Raw genomic sequence first — 17503 nt, forward strand, 5'->3', positions numbered from 1 at the left:
GAACACTACTTTCACTCATAATATGAAGAAATAGGAACGTGCTTGTTTTAAATGTCTGCCTGCCTTGATTCACTTGGTGAAGCTGAAGTGCCCACTGAATGTTTGTGCATAAACAGCTTAATTAGCTCTTCAAGCTCTATTTTCATAACATGGGCTTCAATGGAATTGTTATTTTATTGTGTTTTCAGATATGTGCTTCCAGCTTGCTGTGCTCTTGGCTGCACTGTCGCAACTGGTTTCTGGAGACAAAATTAGCTAATTAAATTTAAATGCCTTTTAAAAAAGGGAGAAGGAGGAGGATGATGTTATTTTTAACCTAAATGAATTTACTGATCTAGTTTAGTCTGGTCCCAGAGGGGCTGGAAAACATTGTTGTGGTGTAAGAACAAGTAGGAAGGAGGGGGAAGGGGTCTTGAGTCTTGTGAAACCACAGCGTGAGTGTTCCCATAGCCATGTGTAATTTAAAACATTAAAAAAAATCCAAAAACAAAAAACCCCCTTAGAAATATAAAACTGAAACCTCAACTTGTCAGCAGCTCTGGCTCTCCTAGAGGTGGCCTTTTCATTCTGTTCAGTACAGGTGACATGTAGATGAGTGTCTGTCCCCATCACTTGAGTGTTCATTTACTAGGAAAAAGAGAATAACGGCCTTGAAACATGAAGTTTGTTCTTGCTTTTGCTGACTCTGGTTTTGTCATTCCCCAGGTTGGCTGACTGTAGGACCCACCCTCACAAACAGCAATTTCAATGCAGAAACGTATTCTTCATACTTCACAGCTCCAAATTCCCACCTGACTGGCTGTACCGAAGAGATTGAGAGACTTCGGCCCAAGTCACCACCACCCAAATCCAAGTCTGACCGGGGAGGTGGTGCTCCAAGGGGAGGAGGAAGAGGAGGGACTTCAGCAGGCCGAGGAGAAAGGGGCAGAGAGAGGAACAGAACTAACTTTCGGGGTGAGAGGGGTGGCTTCAGAGGGGGACGCGGAGGCACACACAGAGGAGGCTTCCCCACCCGCTGATGGCGCTTAGGTAATGGCTCCTTCCTCATCTGGTCCTATGCCTCATCTCTCAATCTTTTTCTTAGTCTTGTTTTTGCTGAAGTGAATTGTTCTGGGGACTCAAGCTAGATGACTTGTAAAATTGTTTTTGGTGCAAGCAGTTACAGATAGTCTGCCTTCCAGTGACCAGCCTGGCGTGCCACCTCACCTGGCAGGCAGGGTCCTGCACCCCACAGCGCTGAACTTGCCCTCCTGACAGCTTCTGTTGGTCCAAGCAGAGAGTGGTGTCTCTTCAAACCACAGACAGGATTGAAGTGAAGATACCTGCTCTGCCCGTATGCAACTTGCAAGTCGTGGGCTCTGTTAACTGCCGTTTTCTCCAAAACACAGATTCCTCTTCCTTTGGAGGCTCAGGTTTGGATTGACTTGGATAAATACTGTGGAGTGGGCATGAAATGCAGTTCTGAAGTGCATGGTGCCCTGGTTTTGCCATAGTAGACTTACTCTGTTATTCATGGAAGAAAAGTGCTGTGTCTATACTGACACCTGTTTTAACTTCTCTGAAACCAAGGAGCAAATTGAATAAATAGAATTCTATTTTTTCTTATTTGGTTTAAATTTCCCAAATGATTCCTGGGAATAGGGAACAAGTTTATTTTTCAGTTGTGGTGTATATGAACTCACTTTCATATCTGTCATGGGTAGAGTGGCAATTCTGTGCAATTGTCTGTTGTGCTTCATGAAAAGCAAGAAGTTGTGCGTTTATCTGCAGTCCAGAACCTCTGCATAGGTCTGGATCGCTTCTTGGGTTGGGATTTTCACCCAGCCTGGTGCTTTGGTAGGGGAAGAAGCAGTTTTATTGCAGAGCAGCTGCGGTGTAAGCAGTAGAAAGACCTCGTTGGAGGCCGTATTGGAAACGTGAGGTGATGTTGTAAGAGTGAGCGCTTCCTGAAGCTCGTCACCCGGGTAACGAGGGCGCAGTCATGGAACCAGTGTCCTGCTTTGCCTGCGGATGTTGTGTGCGCTGAGTAGATTGTTGCTGATCAGCCCCAGAGTACAGAGGGAGAAGAAAGCGATTCACTTCCGTATGTATGGTGTTTGTTTTTAGCAAAACTACAGCTCTGATGATCTCAGTCAATACGTGGCAGACTGACCAAACCTGGCGGCTGAAGTCTCAAAGTTTTAGGTGTTGGACAACTGGATTTTAAGTCTCAGTGTTTCTCTATTGAAGCCTAGCTTTTAAGTGACTGTCCTGTCAAGTAGTGCATTATTAAACTTGGATATCAAAGCTAACCTTGAAATAGTTTTCATAATATGTTGTGGGTTTGTTCTCCTTGGGGTTTTGGAATTACTAAGTTTTACTGTGGTTTTCTCCCCACAGTTGTAGCAGAGCAGGCGGTAACTTTTCTTTAGGTGCATGAAACCTTAGCACAGAAACAACTTCCAGGCCTTGGTACCCTGCTGAGGGCCTGCTGAAGTGCCTGTGAAACTCACCTGTTATTTACATTTTCACAGAATGGTCTGGGTTGGAAGAAACCTTAAAGATCATCCAGTTCCAACCCCCCTGCCATCAGCAGGGACACCTTCCACTAGACCAGGTTGCTCAAAGCCTCATCCAACCTGGCCTTGAACACTTCTAGGGAGGAGCAGCCACAGTTTCTCTGGGCAGCCTGTGCCAGTGTCTCACCACCCTCACAGTGAGGAATTTCTTCCTAATATCTCATCTCTTAATAGATATCTACTCCTGTCCTGTTTAAAGCCATTTCCCCTTGTTCTATCACTACCCACCCTTGTCAAAAGTCCCTCCCCAGCTTTCTTGTAGCCCCTTCAGGTGCTGGGAGGCCGCTATAAGGTCTCCCCAGAGCTTTCTCTTCTCCAGGCTGAACAGCCCCATGTTCTTCCTCAAAAAGTAAGTACTGCAGACACTTAACCTTAGGAAGGTTGCTTTTGTCCCACTGACAAATGTTTGGTTTTTTTTTTTCCCTCAATTACTAGAAATTGTTCATTTCCATTTCTTATTTTTAATTGTGTATCTGTAGCTGACAGTTCAGTGTGTAGGCTGCTCTTAACATAGAAGATGGACAGGCTGCACTGAAGAGGAGACTCAAAAATACGTGGTTGAGATGTGCATCTGTATTGGTTTGCAGAAGCTGGGGTGCTGCTCAAGACTTCAGTGACTTGGGAAATGAATTGCACATGGTCTTGTAAAAAAAACATTCTACTAAATAAAGCTCTCTTGAGCACGCAGAATTAGGTTTCTCATTTTGTCCCTCAAAGCTGAAATAGCGAAAGTAGCGTAAGGAAAAAAGAATTCTGCTCTAGAGAGTGTTAATTGGATCTGTCTGGATGGGCCGACTTCAGCAGGGCATTGTAACACATGTGTTGTTAAGCAGCAACTGACAGTACGTTATAAATTGAAGTTAATGGACAAGGAAATAGAAATTTCTGCCTGTGCTCTATGAAGAAAGAAACCCCCTGGCCATTATCTGAAGGTGGTGTTTCAACAGCCATCAGCTGCCTGCACAGGTAAGACAGCAGCCCACAGGTGTGTACCCAAAGGCTTGGTGTCGCGTGGTTGTGGAGATGATACTTGGAAAGCACTGCAGTGAGACTCTGTTCCCCAACCACCTCCCTCCCCACTGATTATGCAGTAAAAACAGCTGGTCATTTTTTTTAATGGTTGATTTGGACCATATCTCAAGTGGTGTCTAGAGATGAAAAGCTTTTAATGTCATTACCGGTTGTCAGTTAATTTCTCAGTTGTAACGCTCTAACAGAACGAGGAGGATAATGCTCGTGATCAGTGAGCTGATGAATATTTCATTTACCACAAGTAAATGAAGACTTAATTTAAGCATGCTGTCCTTGGAGATGAAAAGCCTGACAAGTTTCTTCCTTTCTAGTTCTATTACATGCATAATGCCACCAATTTGATTGGGGATGCCTGTCTAGATCTTGTCCCATCTTTCTGTTCTGGAAGAGCTTATAGTGCTCTTGACATCTTACACCCTGTGTGAATTAAGTGAAGGATTCGACAGTTGCACTGACAAGATACTTGGGCTGCCTTAGCTTTTAGCTTCGAAGGGATTTTAAGTCAGTCACCCATAAGTTGTGGTGTATAAATCCAGCCATCAGCTTGAGAATCCGCTCTCCAGCAGGGCTGGTTATAGAAGTTGGTTGAAATGCTGCATGTGCTGTGTAGGTTTGTGGGCAGTGCTCTCAGGGGTTCTGAGGTTCTTCCCCAGCACAGTACCATGGACACAGGCTCACCGGGGATGTTTGGGGGTACTGAATGCTTTGTGCAGTGGAGCAGCATTTACATGTCAAACTACAGAATAATTTGGATCTGACAATGAAAGTTAAATGGCATAATGTCAAGGGATTAATTTTAGAATGCTCACGTTTTAAAATCCTTGGCAGGGGACAGAAGGATCCAGAATGTGCCCTAGAATAAATGAAGACTTCGAGCCCATTACACTGAAAGCATCTGTAAGTCAAGTCTTGTTTCTTGAATGTGTCTTTTTAAAGGATACACTGAGCAAGCAAAAGTGATAGATAATGAGACCCAGTTTCTGTCTATAGTAGAAAAAAGGTTTCTTCTTCCAAAATTGGTGATGTTGGTGGCAACTTCATTGCTGTAGTAGACATCGCCCAGTGCAATGGGATGGTCAACTTAATAACATGGAGGAAAGCTTAGTAATCCTTTCCATTCTCAGGGGTGAACAAGCAGTAGGTAAGTTCTGTGGTCAAACATGAAGTAATTTTGATTATAATTATTGCAGCAATTAAAGAGAAAAAAGCAAAGGCCTAACTCCTGAAATGACTGCAGTCTGAGTTGAATTACAGTCCTGCTGGTTATGCTGGAGACAAGGACTGCACTTGTAATATATCTGTGTGAGAACTGTCATGATTGCTCTAAGAGTATCAACCGGTGTGTCTCTATCTTGGTGCCAGTTTAGCCATTCTGATGTCTCAATGTCGATACTGTCTGTGAAGGGCTGGAGCGCTGGTGAATGAGCTGTACACGTATAAACAGCTCTGTCTCCTACAGCTTCATTCCAAACAGCACCTCTGTGCCTGAAGTCCTGGCTCTCTGCAGGCTGTGCCAATGCGCAGGTACGTGACCCGTACACTTGGCTCCAGAATTTGCGGTGCAAACCAGGTTGTTCTGAAGGCCGGGCAGTGGCGCTTGCGTGGCCTGAACTGGCCATGTAGAAAATGCACCTTCTGTACGGACCTGGGGTGCTAGTTTGAGAGGTGCTGGGTGGCTTTTAGCAGATGCTGATAACATAAGAAAACTTGAGAGTTCAGCAGTATATGAAAAAATGAACACACACACATGATTATTATATTTAATAATTGCTGATTTCTTTACACAGAGATGCTGGTGTCATTTCACAAAGTACACTGATCTGGAATGGCAACAAAGACTTTTTACAGGGTAATGGCTTCAGCTAAAAAGTGCTTGTCTTGGCAGCAGAATTCAGTCCGAGGACCCTTTTATAATACAGCCACATACTTTAAGCGCTCTCAGTCAATGCACAAGGATACAACTGTTTTGATAAGCTGGCAAACCAAAAAATGTGCATCTTGACTGCTTATCTTGGACATTAAAATGATTACCACTAAATAAGTGACACCAGCATGTTTAAAGGCACTTAGTTTTTTTTTTTTAATGAGGCCCACCTCATCCTTACTTTTGAGGAGTTTTTGCTTTCTATGAAACACTGATTTTTTTTTTTTTATTTTTTTTTTTTTTGTAACAATCAGGTTTCAAGTTTGGAAAAGGTCAAGCCTCACAGGCAGAGGCATTGGTCCTAAAGGTGCAGACAGACTGATGACGTATCTGAGGTAAACAGCTCTTCCAAAGATGGGGGCTTTCTAGATTCCACCTTAAATACTGATATTAGCAGAGGCTTATTTTTCAAAGTGGTGACTGGCAAATAAATGAGTCATGTGAGAGGCGGTCACTGTAATAGAACTGGTATTAAACAAGAGGCTTGCTTTTTATAGCACCACAAAGAACATTTGGTTAATGTTTCAACTGTCTTACAGTTGACCTGCCACTGAAATTCTGAGGGACAGATGTTTATCTAAGTTGTATTGGGAATATTCCAGTTAGCAAATGTACTCAATAAAACCTAACCTGTTCACTTTTGAAACTGTAATTAAATAGTATGCTAAATTAATTGGTGTTCTTAAGACTAGAGAACTGTACCATAATATAGCCTGGCACTATCTAATTTGCTATTATTTAGCAAAAGGATTGTTTGATTACTGTTCTTCTCCCTGTGGTCCATTGCTGTGAAACTTACTCAAGTCCAGTTATAAACTGAGGCATCTGTGTGTCCTGGATGACCCTGGGTCTCTGTTTCTGCAGAAGGTAATGCTTGTCCCTTCTTGGATAAAGGGGATTATTTTTTCAGAGAGGAGCTTTACACGAAGGACTCTGAAGTACTCAAACTGAACTGCATGATTACTGCAAATCTGATTCAAAGCAGTGCTTTGTATTTTTTTTTTTTCCTCTTCTGTATATATTTTTAGCATCTTTCCTGGCTCTTGTACAACTTATGACTAGCAAAAGGAATAATTGAAGAGTTTTCTAAATTACATTTTAATAAATGCATACCATATGCTCTGAAGCACCGACAGCTGGAAATCTGGCAGTTCAACTTAAAAAAAAAGATGAACACCTGAGTGCAGAACTTCCTATTCTACAGCTTAGTAAGTAAATATTCAGTGAGAGGTTGTGGGAAATGAAACTGTACAGAAAAGGTTCACTAAAGCACAGCAGAATGCCTGGGCACGGTGGAGCTGTGGGCCAGCCTTCAGGCACCCGTGACTGTCCCTCTTTCCAAACTCTTGCACAATGAAACTGACAAATTACACTTGATTTTCCTTAACTGAGCAGCTGGCAGATCTCTTTGTGAACACAGCATAAGAAATCCACGTAAGAAGCTCCTCCATAAATACTTTTGTCTTCTACTAGGAACTGTCGGAAAAGCATCTCTGGCTGCTCCCGTTGTTTCACTATCATCAGCTGAAAAGATGAGAGACATAGTTTTAGGATACAATCGTACACAGTAGCTATTACTGTATGCTGTTGAGGAGGAAAAAAATACCTCAAAGCTAATCTATCTCCACATTTCAGGAGGTGTATTCTATGAACACAGGAGAGAGACTAGTATGAATTAAAGTCTGCAGAATAAAATGGTAACCTCTAGACTTGACTACCTCTGAAAAATTAAGAATTAAGCATATTTGAGATGCTTGTGCTTACAATGCATGCTGGGACCCACTGATGTACAGGAAAATTCCTGATGGGCAAAACCTTCTATAGCTCCAGAGAAGTGTTGGCAAAGCCAGTAGTGCCCTTTTGAACAGGTAGGAACTGAGCTGAGGCAGAGAGCAGTGTTACCTTCAAAAAACTGGCTCTGGATGTGCTCCACTATTGACTTGAGTTTCTTAGAAAAGGGATTGTCCAGGTTGGGCAGTGATGTCTGTGGGAAGGAAAGCAGGGGGGGGTGGTTACAGTCCAGTCACATCTCTTAGCAGTTCATACAAGACCAGCTGCTGCTATTTATGATGCAAGTTATTCTGGATTTAATGCTAAATTGGGAAATGCCATCTCCTGCACAGAAGTGTCTCTCATCTGTCTCATCTTAAAGACTCATCTGTTTAAGCCATTTTTTCATTTAAAATACTCCCTGTATGAAAATTCACTATCAAGAAAAACTTTATTGCCAAGTGTTTTGTTCTCATTTTAGCAATACACATTCAATAGGTCTTTAACAGCTGCAACAGTGGAAGTTTTTAAGAAGGTTTAAAAATGTTGTGAAAGCTTCTTGCCTGTAAGTGTTGAGAGTGTAAAAGCTTATTAAAGTTTTATGTATTATTTCTGGGTGTCTTAACACCTTCTGCTGGTCACCTGGTCCTGCTTTTACTTGAAGGATGAAAATCTACCTCATTTGCTTCTCTGATTAGCAGTCTGGTCTTACTAAATCATAAATTCTGAAAAAGGGAGCAGTCTCCATGTACTCACAGCCTCCGTGCTGATGTGTGCAAAGGACGGGACGTTGAAAAGCCCCTGGATGAGCTCCGGGGGTGTGCTGACTCCCAGCCACAGGAACATACTCAGACCGTTGGCCAGAAGGAAGGCCCCTCCTTCTGAGAGACGTTCCTCAGAGCAGCGGACAGCAGCTGGGACAGCATCACTCTTCAGATCCAGGCTGTGCTGTGGGGCAGAAGACACAGGAGTTGTAGACTTGATGACTTCAAGGTGGGTAAAGCTCCAATTAGATACTGAAAAGTAACTAGTGACAGGTTTAGTGTATCTTAGTGGTTCCTTTCCAGATTAGGGGAATTAGGAATCAAACCTCTTCTTTTTCGGGTAGTGCACTGTGTGCAAAGGCAGACCTGTCATAAGACAGACCCTTGCATACCAGTGTTGATCTTTAGCAAAGCTGGCATCTTTCATTAGCTTTGGTAAAAACTTTGCTAAAAGTTCAGCGAGAGTCTTAGAGGATGCTGATGTCAATGACTGATAATGGTACTTCCCCATTTTCCATTCAACTAGAGGTTCTACCCTCCCTCCTCAATTTGGTTCAACAGCAACTACATCACAGTGAAAGTGTAACCCAGCACGGCAGTGTAACACTTGCCCAGCAGCCTGGCTCGTTTCTGCATCTGCACAATTATAAAATCCCAGCCTGCAGAAAACGTTTTACTGAAAATGAAAATATGTGCAAAGACCAGACTCACAATTGGCAGAAGCTGGGGATAGAAAAACAGCTGTGTGTCGGCGACCCCCATGGCCATGACCAGCTGGCGATGGTAAGCCCTCTCGTCAGTGGGGATTTCTGGTCTGCCCACCAGCACGCAGCTCTTCAGCAGACAGTTCATGTACACTGGCAGCACCTTCATGGCATCTGGAAGGATGAGCTGAGAGGCAGAGAAAGCTTGTTATTTAAGATATCCCATGTGCTGGGGAACGAGAGCTGGACTTTCAAATATTTAAATAAACCACTGCTTGTTTTCTTTGGTTAAAGAGAAAAAAACCAAACCCAACACACTAGAAAAACTTTTTGATATGTGCTGGTTCAAACCAGATCTGCCAGCTTGGACTGGTTAATACAGTTCATAAGAATCCAACAGAGACTTGGATATTCAATACTTGCCCTATTGACTGTAGTCATGATCTCCGATGCTGTCACCCCTCTGCTGCAACCTGTGCTCATGTTTAGGTATTAAATTACAGGGGAGTCACATAGGAAAAGGGGGTGGGTTTTTTTCTCTGAACAATTTAGGAGAGAAATGAAGGTCCACAGCCAGGGTCTTTTGGTCTTGTTCCTAACATACTTGTTCCTCACTAACATTAAACAATTCATTAGCCAGGCTATTGATTACTGGCAGCATTGCAGGGTGTGTAAAAGTCTCAGTCTTCCTCCAAGGTGAATCACCAGAACATAAGGGTGAATAATTTGAAAGGAAATTTTCCTTTCTAAAAGCAAATCCAGTTGCTTTTACTGGAGCATTGCTTTTTTAAGTCATGTAATTAGGATATGCTAATGATTCTAATCTATACATTATATTAAAGAAGAAGATGAAGAAAGAACTGGAAAACACAGCTTAAAGAAGGAGCTAATCTAAATCAAATACCTCAAACATTGTCAAGTCCTTTGGCCTTCCTATTACCTTGCATTCATCTACAGAATTGCCAATTGTCATTCAAAAAAGCATCAGCAAGCCAAGTGTGCCTGCTCACTTTTAAAGTGCCTCAAAAGCTGAAGGAGATAGATAGATAAGGAAATATTTTGAGAGTTGCAAGAAAAATAGAAATTAAACTCAAACGCTTACAGCATTTGGATTTAGTAACACTTACAGACATCTTTGGGTATTTGTTTGAAATAGAAAAAAGACTTTTGTCAGAAAGGACTTTAAAAGACCTTCTTGTTGGTTCAGTTAGACATCCCCAATGTTCTGAATATACAAAAGAACGGGCTGAAATTAATAGAGATGGCTTAAGTTGAGAGAATTTTCGAGTAGCGTGGAGTATAAGTAATCAGGTTGCTAGAGCTTCTTTGCTACCCTTTGGTAACAGACTTATCTTAATCACCATGGATTCCCCCCTCTGGCCCCTCCAGAGAGTTTGGTCCCATGTAACCATCAGGTATTTATCACTCCAGCACACTTGAGAGACTATGTGCAAACTCATATTGTTAATAAGATACAATGTTATTTTCATTTTTTGACAATAACAGTCTTATTTGTCAAAACCCAGAATAATAAAATCTTTAACAACATAAGAAGAAAAAAATGAAAGCTTTGGGAGATGGCACGTAATTCCATCAGGAAGAAGAAGGCTGCCTGAGCTCCTTTGCGTGAATTTGATCATCAGTTTCCTCACTGTTCTTGCCATTTGTTCCAGAACAACAGCCCCTGTGTCACTGCTACCATTTAACCCACCTGTCGCTAACTGTGTTTGAAAGAAAAGGCAAAGCCTGTCCTGCAGCTTTCCCTTCTGGCACTGCTGATGTTGCAGGGGTCGCCGTGCATCTGCTGCAAAGCCCGGCTGGGGGAGGACCGAGCTTCAGTGGCTTTTACCTGGCTTACTGCTGATGGACTGGCGCAGTTCTTCCTGTAACACGCCAGCATGTGAGCTGTCTGATTCACCAGGATCTCTCTGACCGTCTTCAGTGGCTGGCTTAGAACGGCTTTAAAAGCTACAAATACAGCAGAAAAGTGCACACTAAACATGGGGACATTCTCCTACAGTATCTCTGTTCTGCTGGCTCCTCATTTTACTGACCTAAGGGCTATGGATGCTTTTTAGTCTCCTTGACAGACACCACCTTGGAGGATGTTTATTCAGCTCTGCCCTAAAACACCCACCAAACCTCCACCGCTGTGGTAGGATGTGCATTCCCACTGCTGCCACCTTCACAAGCGTTACTTTTATGGCAGCATGCCTAAAATGTGCAATCTATTTGTCTCTTCAATTTTATAATATTTTGAGAGTTGCTCAGGTGTGGAGCAGCAAGTTACAAAACATGATTTCCCACCAGGTCATCAGTTCAGCTCCCTTTCCTCCACCCCAAAGGAAAAAAGGAAACAGAATCAGTCTGTCATAACCTTACCTGACTTGGCAAAGAAGTTGATCAGTGCATCAGTCTCACAGGTCTTGTAGACATCAGCTAACTGGGAGCTACAATTCAAGCCTATATTGTGTATGCGAAGTCTTCTTTGCCCGCTGACTGACGTGTACAGGACAGCACACTGCAGCAAAGGGGAAAATTACCATTTCTTTTCATTTTAAAACAAAAAGCTTCCCTCATGCAAGAGCCACCTACTTTGTGCGTAGAAGGCATGTAACTGGCTCTGAAGAGAGCCCAGCCTTGCACTGCTGTATCAGTGCTTCTGTCATCCACAGGACCAAGATGCCTCTATTTTTTACAGCAGTATGTTAGACGTTATCATAGTTACTCATCTTAACATTATAAAAAAATAGTATGACTGACTGAAAGGTACAATGTCACCAGAGTGTGTGCAAGCTGTGCCTTGCTCCCATCAGTCCTACACCATCAGTTTTTTTCTGTTACAGCTGCAGAAGTTCTTGCTCACAATTTCATGATGTTACATGTAATTAAGTTTTTTTACCTGAATTAAGGCTCCACTGTCTTCATTCAGTTTGTCATCATGTTTGAACTCCACAGTCACTGCCTTGTCACAGTCAACCGCTGCCATCTCGACATCCGTGGTGTTGTTCATGTAGATAGCACCAAAGAAGTCCGTAGCCCTGAAGCCTACGGCCACATTAAAACACAACAAACTTACTTATCCTTTTATTTAAAAATGGCAAATAAAATTGACATTATTTTGTGATTTTCTTTTTATGGTCAGTCAGTTTTGCTTTCTGAAACAGGAACCATTATCCCCTCAGGGATTTACAGCCTCAGGGGGTCCCACCAACTGTCCCTGCCAATGGCATTTTTTGACAGTTGGGTGAGAGGGAAAAGCTGCTGGGCCATGAAGCTGAGCTCTGACTCTGAGATCACCCAGAACCTTGGCTTGGCCACTCTGTGTGTGTATTTTTCTCGAATACTTGCATTTGAGATAAGGAACACTTGAAAATTAGACACAGTGATGTCATTTCAAGTATGAAAATGAAGGAACGTGTAAATCTCCGGCAGCAACACTTTTTTATACAACTTACTTGCAATCCAAGATGCATCCACAACAATCAGAAGCCTTACTCATATCTGAAAATTAATTATTATGGAGGCCTACACAGGAAAGACATATTCATGCATTTTCCAGAGGTACATAATAAAGTTAAATCAGTCAGCCTGACCTTACAACTGATCCGTACAGCACTGTATTATTTTAAATTATATATAGTCATATGCATTTGTGTTTATTTTCATTCCCCAAGGGTATCATTACCTGTACTTGTCCGAACCCTCATTATTGCATCAAATCCGGCTTTTTTTTCGATGTCCTTCCTGAGGTCACTTAAGAACTGTGGGCTGTCAGCATCCAGCTAGAAACAAGGCAAAGCCAGAGCTGCAGTTCACCACCGGGTGGCAGCAACATAACTGTGCCCCAACCCTCTCCCCCTCCTTGTCACACCCCCCCCAGCAGCAAATCTGTTCTTTTCCTTTCAACAGATAAAAAAATGTTGATCGTTGTGTTGTTAACACAAACATATCTACACAAGCATTCCCCAGTTCATCTGGCCTGGACATCCAGAATTTCTATTCCATCAAAGTGCTTCCTGTGACATTCTTACACTTCACCCTGCAGCCCAGCTAGGATTTTATGGCACAACCTTAAGAACTGCAGAGCAGCCTTGCCGACTTCGAAAAAACTGCTTTTGTAGGTCAGCCCCTGACACAGAGCGAGTCCACTGCTCCCCAGAGAGATTCTCAGGAAATTTTAAACAAGTGTTGTTACAGTGGTTTTTTGGGTCTTTATCATAAGGATTTTTATCTGTATATACCAGAGTAATTGACCTCCCTGCTCAGATGTCGGCATATTTAAGTAAATGGATTTAATTTTAAAATATCAACCAGCTTACTACTGCTTCAAGATACGTATTTGGGCCTGATTTGTCATTTCTAAGTTTGAATTCTATCCCTTGCAGTTTATAACTAAGTTTTCTAGAGACTCTCTACTTTCATGTTAAATGCTGAAGCACACATTGAAATGAAAAGAAAAACAACAAATCCCCAGGTGTTACTGTCTGAAAGGCAGGGAACCTGCACCGCTTACCTGGAAATTGCTGTACTTGTACAGTGTTCCTCCAGTGTACATTGTGACAAGACCCATGGAGGCCACATCCACATATTGATTTGGGAAGAGGAACAAATTCACGCAGCAGCCGTTAGCCACACAGTCCCTGGCTAAAGCCTCGTAAGAATTTACCTGGGGCTGGAAGAGTGTCTGCACAGAATTAAAGAAGACAAGTGTCGTACCATTAGAAACCACTGGTAGCCAAACACCCACTTTAAGAAAAAAAAAAGGATGAAGTGGAAGTTTGAAGCGAGGTATGGATTTGATTAAAAACACCTTGGCCCTGCCCATATACTTGTATGCAGAGAACCAGCTCGGTAGGTTTAGAGAACCAAATCACTAACCCGGCAGCAAAGGCGCTGGATGGGTGGAATCATTTGCTGCTTGGGGGGTTTCCTTTACTGATGGGAATGGCTGTTCTGCTGTAGTTTGACTTTGGTGTTCCTGCAGGACCAGTATCAATATAGGTATGTAACGGGGCACAGTGAGAATGGGAATTTTAAATAATTACACAACAAGTCTCGGTAAAAGATAACAAATAAAAAAAGATCAAAGCTCTATCAGAGAAATTCAGCGTAATAGCAGTCCCTCGTTAACTCAGAGCAGAAAATACCTTTTCTTTATCTGTATTGAGTAGTTTTTTGTCATCTCTGTTTCTCAGCTTCCCTGGTGCTTCCGCCGTTGGCAGTGAGGAATGGAAGATAAACAATTTTCCAGCACATTCTGCAGCCTATTTCAAAGACATGATATGGGCATATTTATTACTGTGAAGATACACAAGCCTGATTTTCATACACTGTGGTATCTCAGAGAACAGTGCAAACTTTCTGCAAGCTCCTCAGAGCTAAATAATTCATTTAGAGACTCAAAACTTGATGGAAATAAGTCCCGAAACAAACTGGGAATTTTATGTCAGTCAATAATGTCGTCTAGCACAGAGATGTTGGCTGATGGACCGTTACAGTAATTTCTACATAGGAATCTAAAATCTTGATGGGCAAAACCACAAGTACCTCTCTTGGAGACTTTCCAATTGGATACAAGAATTACACAACAAGGATCAAAAGTACAAATACTATTTCAGTTGGAAGGGATCAACTATCATCTAGTCCAGCTGCCTGACCACTTCAGGGCTGGCCAAAAGTTAAAGCAAAGGGAAATGATGAGCAATTCTGAGGTCTTCAAGTATTGAAGAAGTTGGGTGAAGGTAAGGGAAGGAAGAAGGGAAGAGGGATTTGTCCTTTTCCTGCTCCAGGTTACAACTGCAATGCCCAAGAGCACACAGACACAAATCAGCTTTGGTACTCTTTCTCCTCCAGATTTTAAGATGTTCACAAGATAAAGATACTCCACATTTCAAAATAAGCTATGGCATTCTTCTGGGAAACCTAGAAATCTCTGCTGTGGCAGAAATGCCATTGAAGACAGTATCTTACTTTTAATAGAGCTAAAATTTCACCCCTAATATTTCAAGCAGAGTTAATAATGAATGCCAATTTATTCAATTCCTTTTAAGAAGCATTCTGCTGAACACTGAGAGACTGACCAAATACCTATTTGTCATGATACACATCAGGAATTACTGACATTGCTTTTGACTAATTTTCTAAAATGTACATATATTATTTCTAAAAGTACATTAAAATTAATCTCAAATAGGAACACAATTTTATTCTTTTTAGACAAGAATTGTTTTCTGGAGCACAAGTATATGCATATTAATAATTCACAGTGAAAATTCTTACGTATTATACCTTTAAAATACTGAGATAAATAAAAAGCTTAATTAAGAGCTTTCTTTTATAGGCTACATCACAGGAAATTTACAATTATGACCCTTAAGTTTGTTTTCTCAAGTCAAGTATTAGGGAAGAGCATTGTAACCAAACATATGTTTTGCACACATGCCTTCTGGCAGAATTATTAACTAACAAGAAAACAGGTATTAGTTAAATATTTAAGAATCAGATTTGAGAAATGATGTGTATTTTTGGTTCAACAAATTTATCTCCTCAAGTTCATGCTTCACCTATACACAGCTCGCAGACAAATCAACTATTTTAAAACACCACTGGCTGTTTTCTGCCCCTACAAATCTTGTGGTGAACCATGGTGGCATTCTTTCAGTTGGCAGCGCTCCATGGAAATGTCAGCACCTGAGAGGATGTCCTGGACATACAGAAAGCAACGGGGATGCATCTTGACCTATGGATTCATTTTCAGATGGATTGAAAATAAGCTGTGAGAACTTGTCAGTTAAGCAGAAACCCTCCAACCCCTTACCTGATTCAGTCATAAATAGTCGTAAACATCTCATTTTGCACAAGAAGTCAGCAGAAGCAGGAGAACAGGCAGGGAAAAATCATATCTGAGAACAGGCAGGGCAAAATCCTACCTGATCCTGACTCTATTCCTGCCCTTCCCATGTGCAAGGACTGGGGATCTGTGCAAACATCCAGACTACCTACGAGTTCCGTTGCAGTAACTAAACACTTTTTTTTTTCTTCTTAAAAGCTGACCAAGATACTGACTCCTGCTCCTCATCATCTTCTAAACATCCATTCTATGTAGGATAGACTCTAGGGACTGGTTTCCCTCAAAAAGCAAAATCTGGAAACAGATGTCATACTTGTCAATGTTCTCAGTTTGAGGAAAGCAGTTCAAATGTACTGTTACAATAATGGCACATTAGTGCTGGAAACAATCAGAGACTTATTTTTTCTAATTTCCCTTTGTGATTTGTAGGAGGACTTGGGACTGACTTTTAGGAAATGGAATTTCTGCAGCTTATCGAGTCTTATTAAAGAGCTACTTCTCTTACAGAGGGGAGGGAATATTCTAACCTTTAGCGCCTCCATGCCAGCCTGGATAACAGGAGCAAAGATGGTCTCACTCTCGTTAGTGTCTGCAAACATCTCTGGAATCTGGTCCAACAAGCTACGAAAGACAAAAGGATCAGTGTCTCAACTGCTCAGCATATTTGGGATAATCCCCGAACATACCTTGTAACATACCAAGTCTCCACACAGGAAGATGCTTCCCATGCAAATGTGTAATATAAAAAAATTATAAAAATCTGATTGCTCAATTTCTTGGGATTCCAGCCACATTAAAATAAAATAATAATTTTAAAATTCTATGAGATGCATTACTTCAAAGCTGGTGACATAAAGGAACATGCAATAAATAAAAATAGCTAAAAATGAAGGAGTTCCAGTGTGCTAAAGGCTTAAAGAGTCCTTAGATCATATCCAGGTGTGCATCATATACCTTGCAAGAGGAAAAGCATGCAACATGGCACACAGCTGCAATCCCCTCCCATTTTTGCAGAAGCACAGCTGAACATGCATGGTTTACACCTGGCCTAAATATGCTTTCAAATTCAGCACCCTGGGTTGTTGATATCACTTTTTCTTTGCCTCAGAGGTGGAAATAAATGACTTGAAGCACCTCCTGGCTTCTAAAGTATTTCAGTAAATACATGTACCCCTCAAAACCCAGGAACACAACTGACTAAAAGGCATAATGCATATCACAAGCATTCAGATCTCATTCACACATGGAATAATTATACTTTACTTGATAACAACAGATCGTGACTCCTGAAAGTTAACAAGGAAACCATCCAGCAAAGGAACAAAAACTTCTCCAACATCTGAGACCACCATCATCTGAGGCTGAGCTAAGCTGCTTTTGACATTGAAGAAGTGGAGGACCTTGTTGTAAGTGACAAAACCAACTCGAATTGCTGAAGATTCTTCTTGCTCTTCTCTGTAAGAAAAACAAAAACAACTGGTTGTAATTCTGAAAATCTGACCTTGCAATAAAAGCCTGCCTTTGAAATGCAAAGGAAATGCTGCTTTCATTGTCTGTGCTGGGAGCAACAAAGCAAACTACCACCAAGCAGATGTAATGGCCTCAATCTTTGCCTTAGGTCAAAATAAAACACCCTGATAAAATCAACTGCTGTATTATTTACTTTTTAAAAAATACATATTTACTCTATCAACTCTATCAACTGTGCATCCCATCCAAAAGTCACTAAGATGAAGAATAAACAATGTTGTCCTCAAAACATGGAAGAGACAACAATTAGTTACAAGATAAAATCAGCTTTATTTAGAAGATGCTGTAATTCAGTGACACTAATGACTGATGCCGAGTAAGAACAGAATAGGCTTGAATAATGTCTGGTGACTTTGGTGGGTCAATCT

The 17503-nt window shown here is 41.6% G+C and overlaps 2 protein-coding genes across 2 annotated transcripts in view; one reads left to right on the forward strand and one right to left on the reverse strand.

The window, feature by feature from the left end:
- The window catches only part of METTL14 (methyltransferase 14, N6-adenosine-methyltransferase non-catalytic subunit), a gene marked incomplete at its 5' end in the record, with an annotated part of 22247 nt that extends 21053 nt beyond the window's left edge, over positions 1-1194 (forward strand). The window contains one exon of the mRNA XM_010174351.1: positions 706-1194. Coding sequence (XP_010172653.1) covers positions 706-1019 — 314 coding nt within the window. The remainder of the gene's footprint in view (positions 1-705) is intronic.
- Positions 1195-6897: 5703 nt separating this feature from the next.
- Positions 6898-17503, reverse strand: part of SEC24D (SEC24 homolog D, COPII component) — a 49481-nt gene continuing 38875 nt past the window's right edge. Inside the window, exons 11-22 of the mRNA XM_010174350.1 lie at positions 16869-17060; positions 16133-16226; positions 13903-14019; positions 13269-13439; positions 12441-12537; positions 11655-11800; positions 11135-11273; positions 10602-10720; positions 8760-8939; positions 8041-8232; positions 7409-7498; positions 6898-7038 (exon numbers count right to left, since the gene is read on the reverse strand). Of these exons, the coding sequence (XP_010172652.1) occupies positions 6898-7038; positions 7409-7498; positions 8041-8232; positions 8760-8939; positions 10602-10720; positions 11135-11273; positions 11655-11800; positions 12441-12537; positions 13269-13439; positions 13903-14019; positions 16133-16226; positions 16869-17060 (1678 nt within the window). The remainder of the gene's footprint in view (positions 7039-7408; positions 7499-8040; positions 8233-8759; positions 8940-10601; positions 10721-11134; positions 11274-11654; positions 11801-12440; positions 12538-13268; positions 13440-13902; positions 14020-16132; positions 16227-16868; positions 17061-17503) is intronic.

The sequence above is a fragment of the Antrostomus carolinensis genome, unplaced genomic scaffold (assembly GCF_000700745.2).
Source record: "Antrostomus carolinensis isolate BGI_N321 unplaced genomic scaffold, ASM70074v2 scaffold7368, whole genome shotgun sequence".
In the NCBI taxonomy this organism is placed as follows: Eukaryota; Metazoa; Chordata; class Aves; order Caprimulgiformes; family Caprimulgidae; genus Antrostomus; species Antrostomus carolinensis.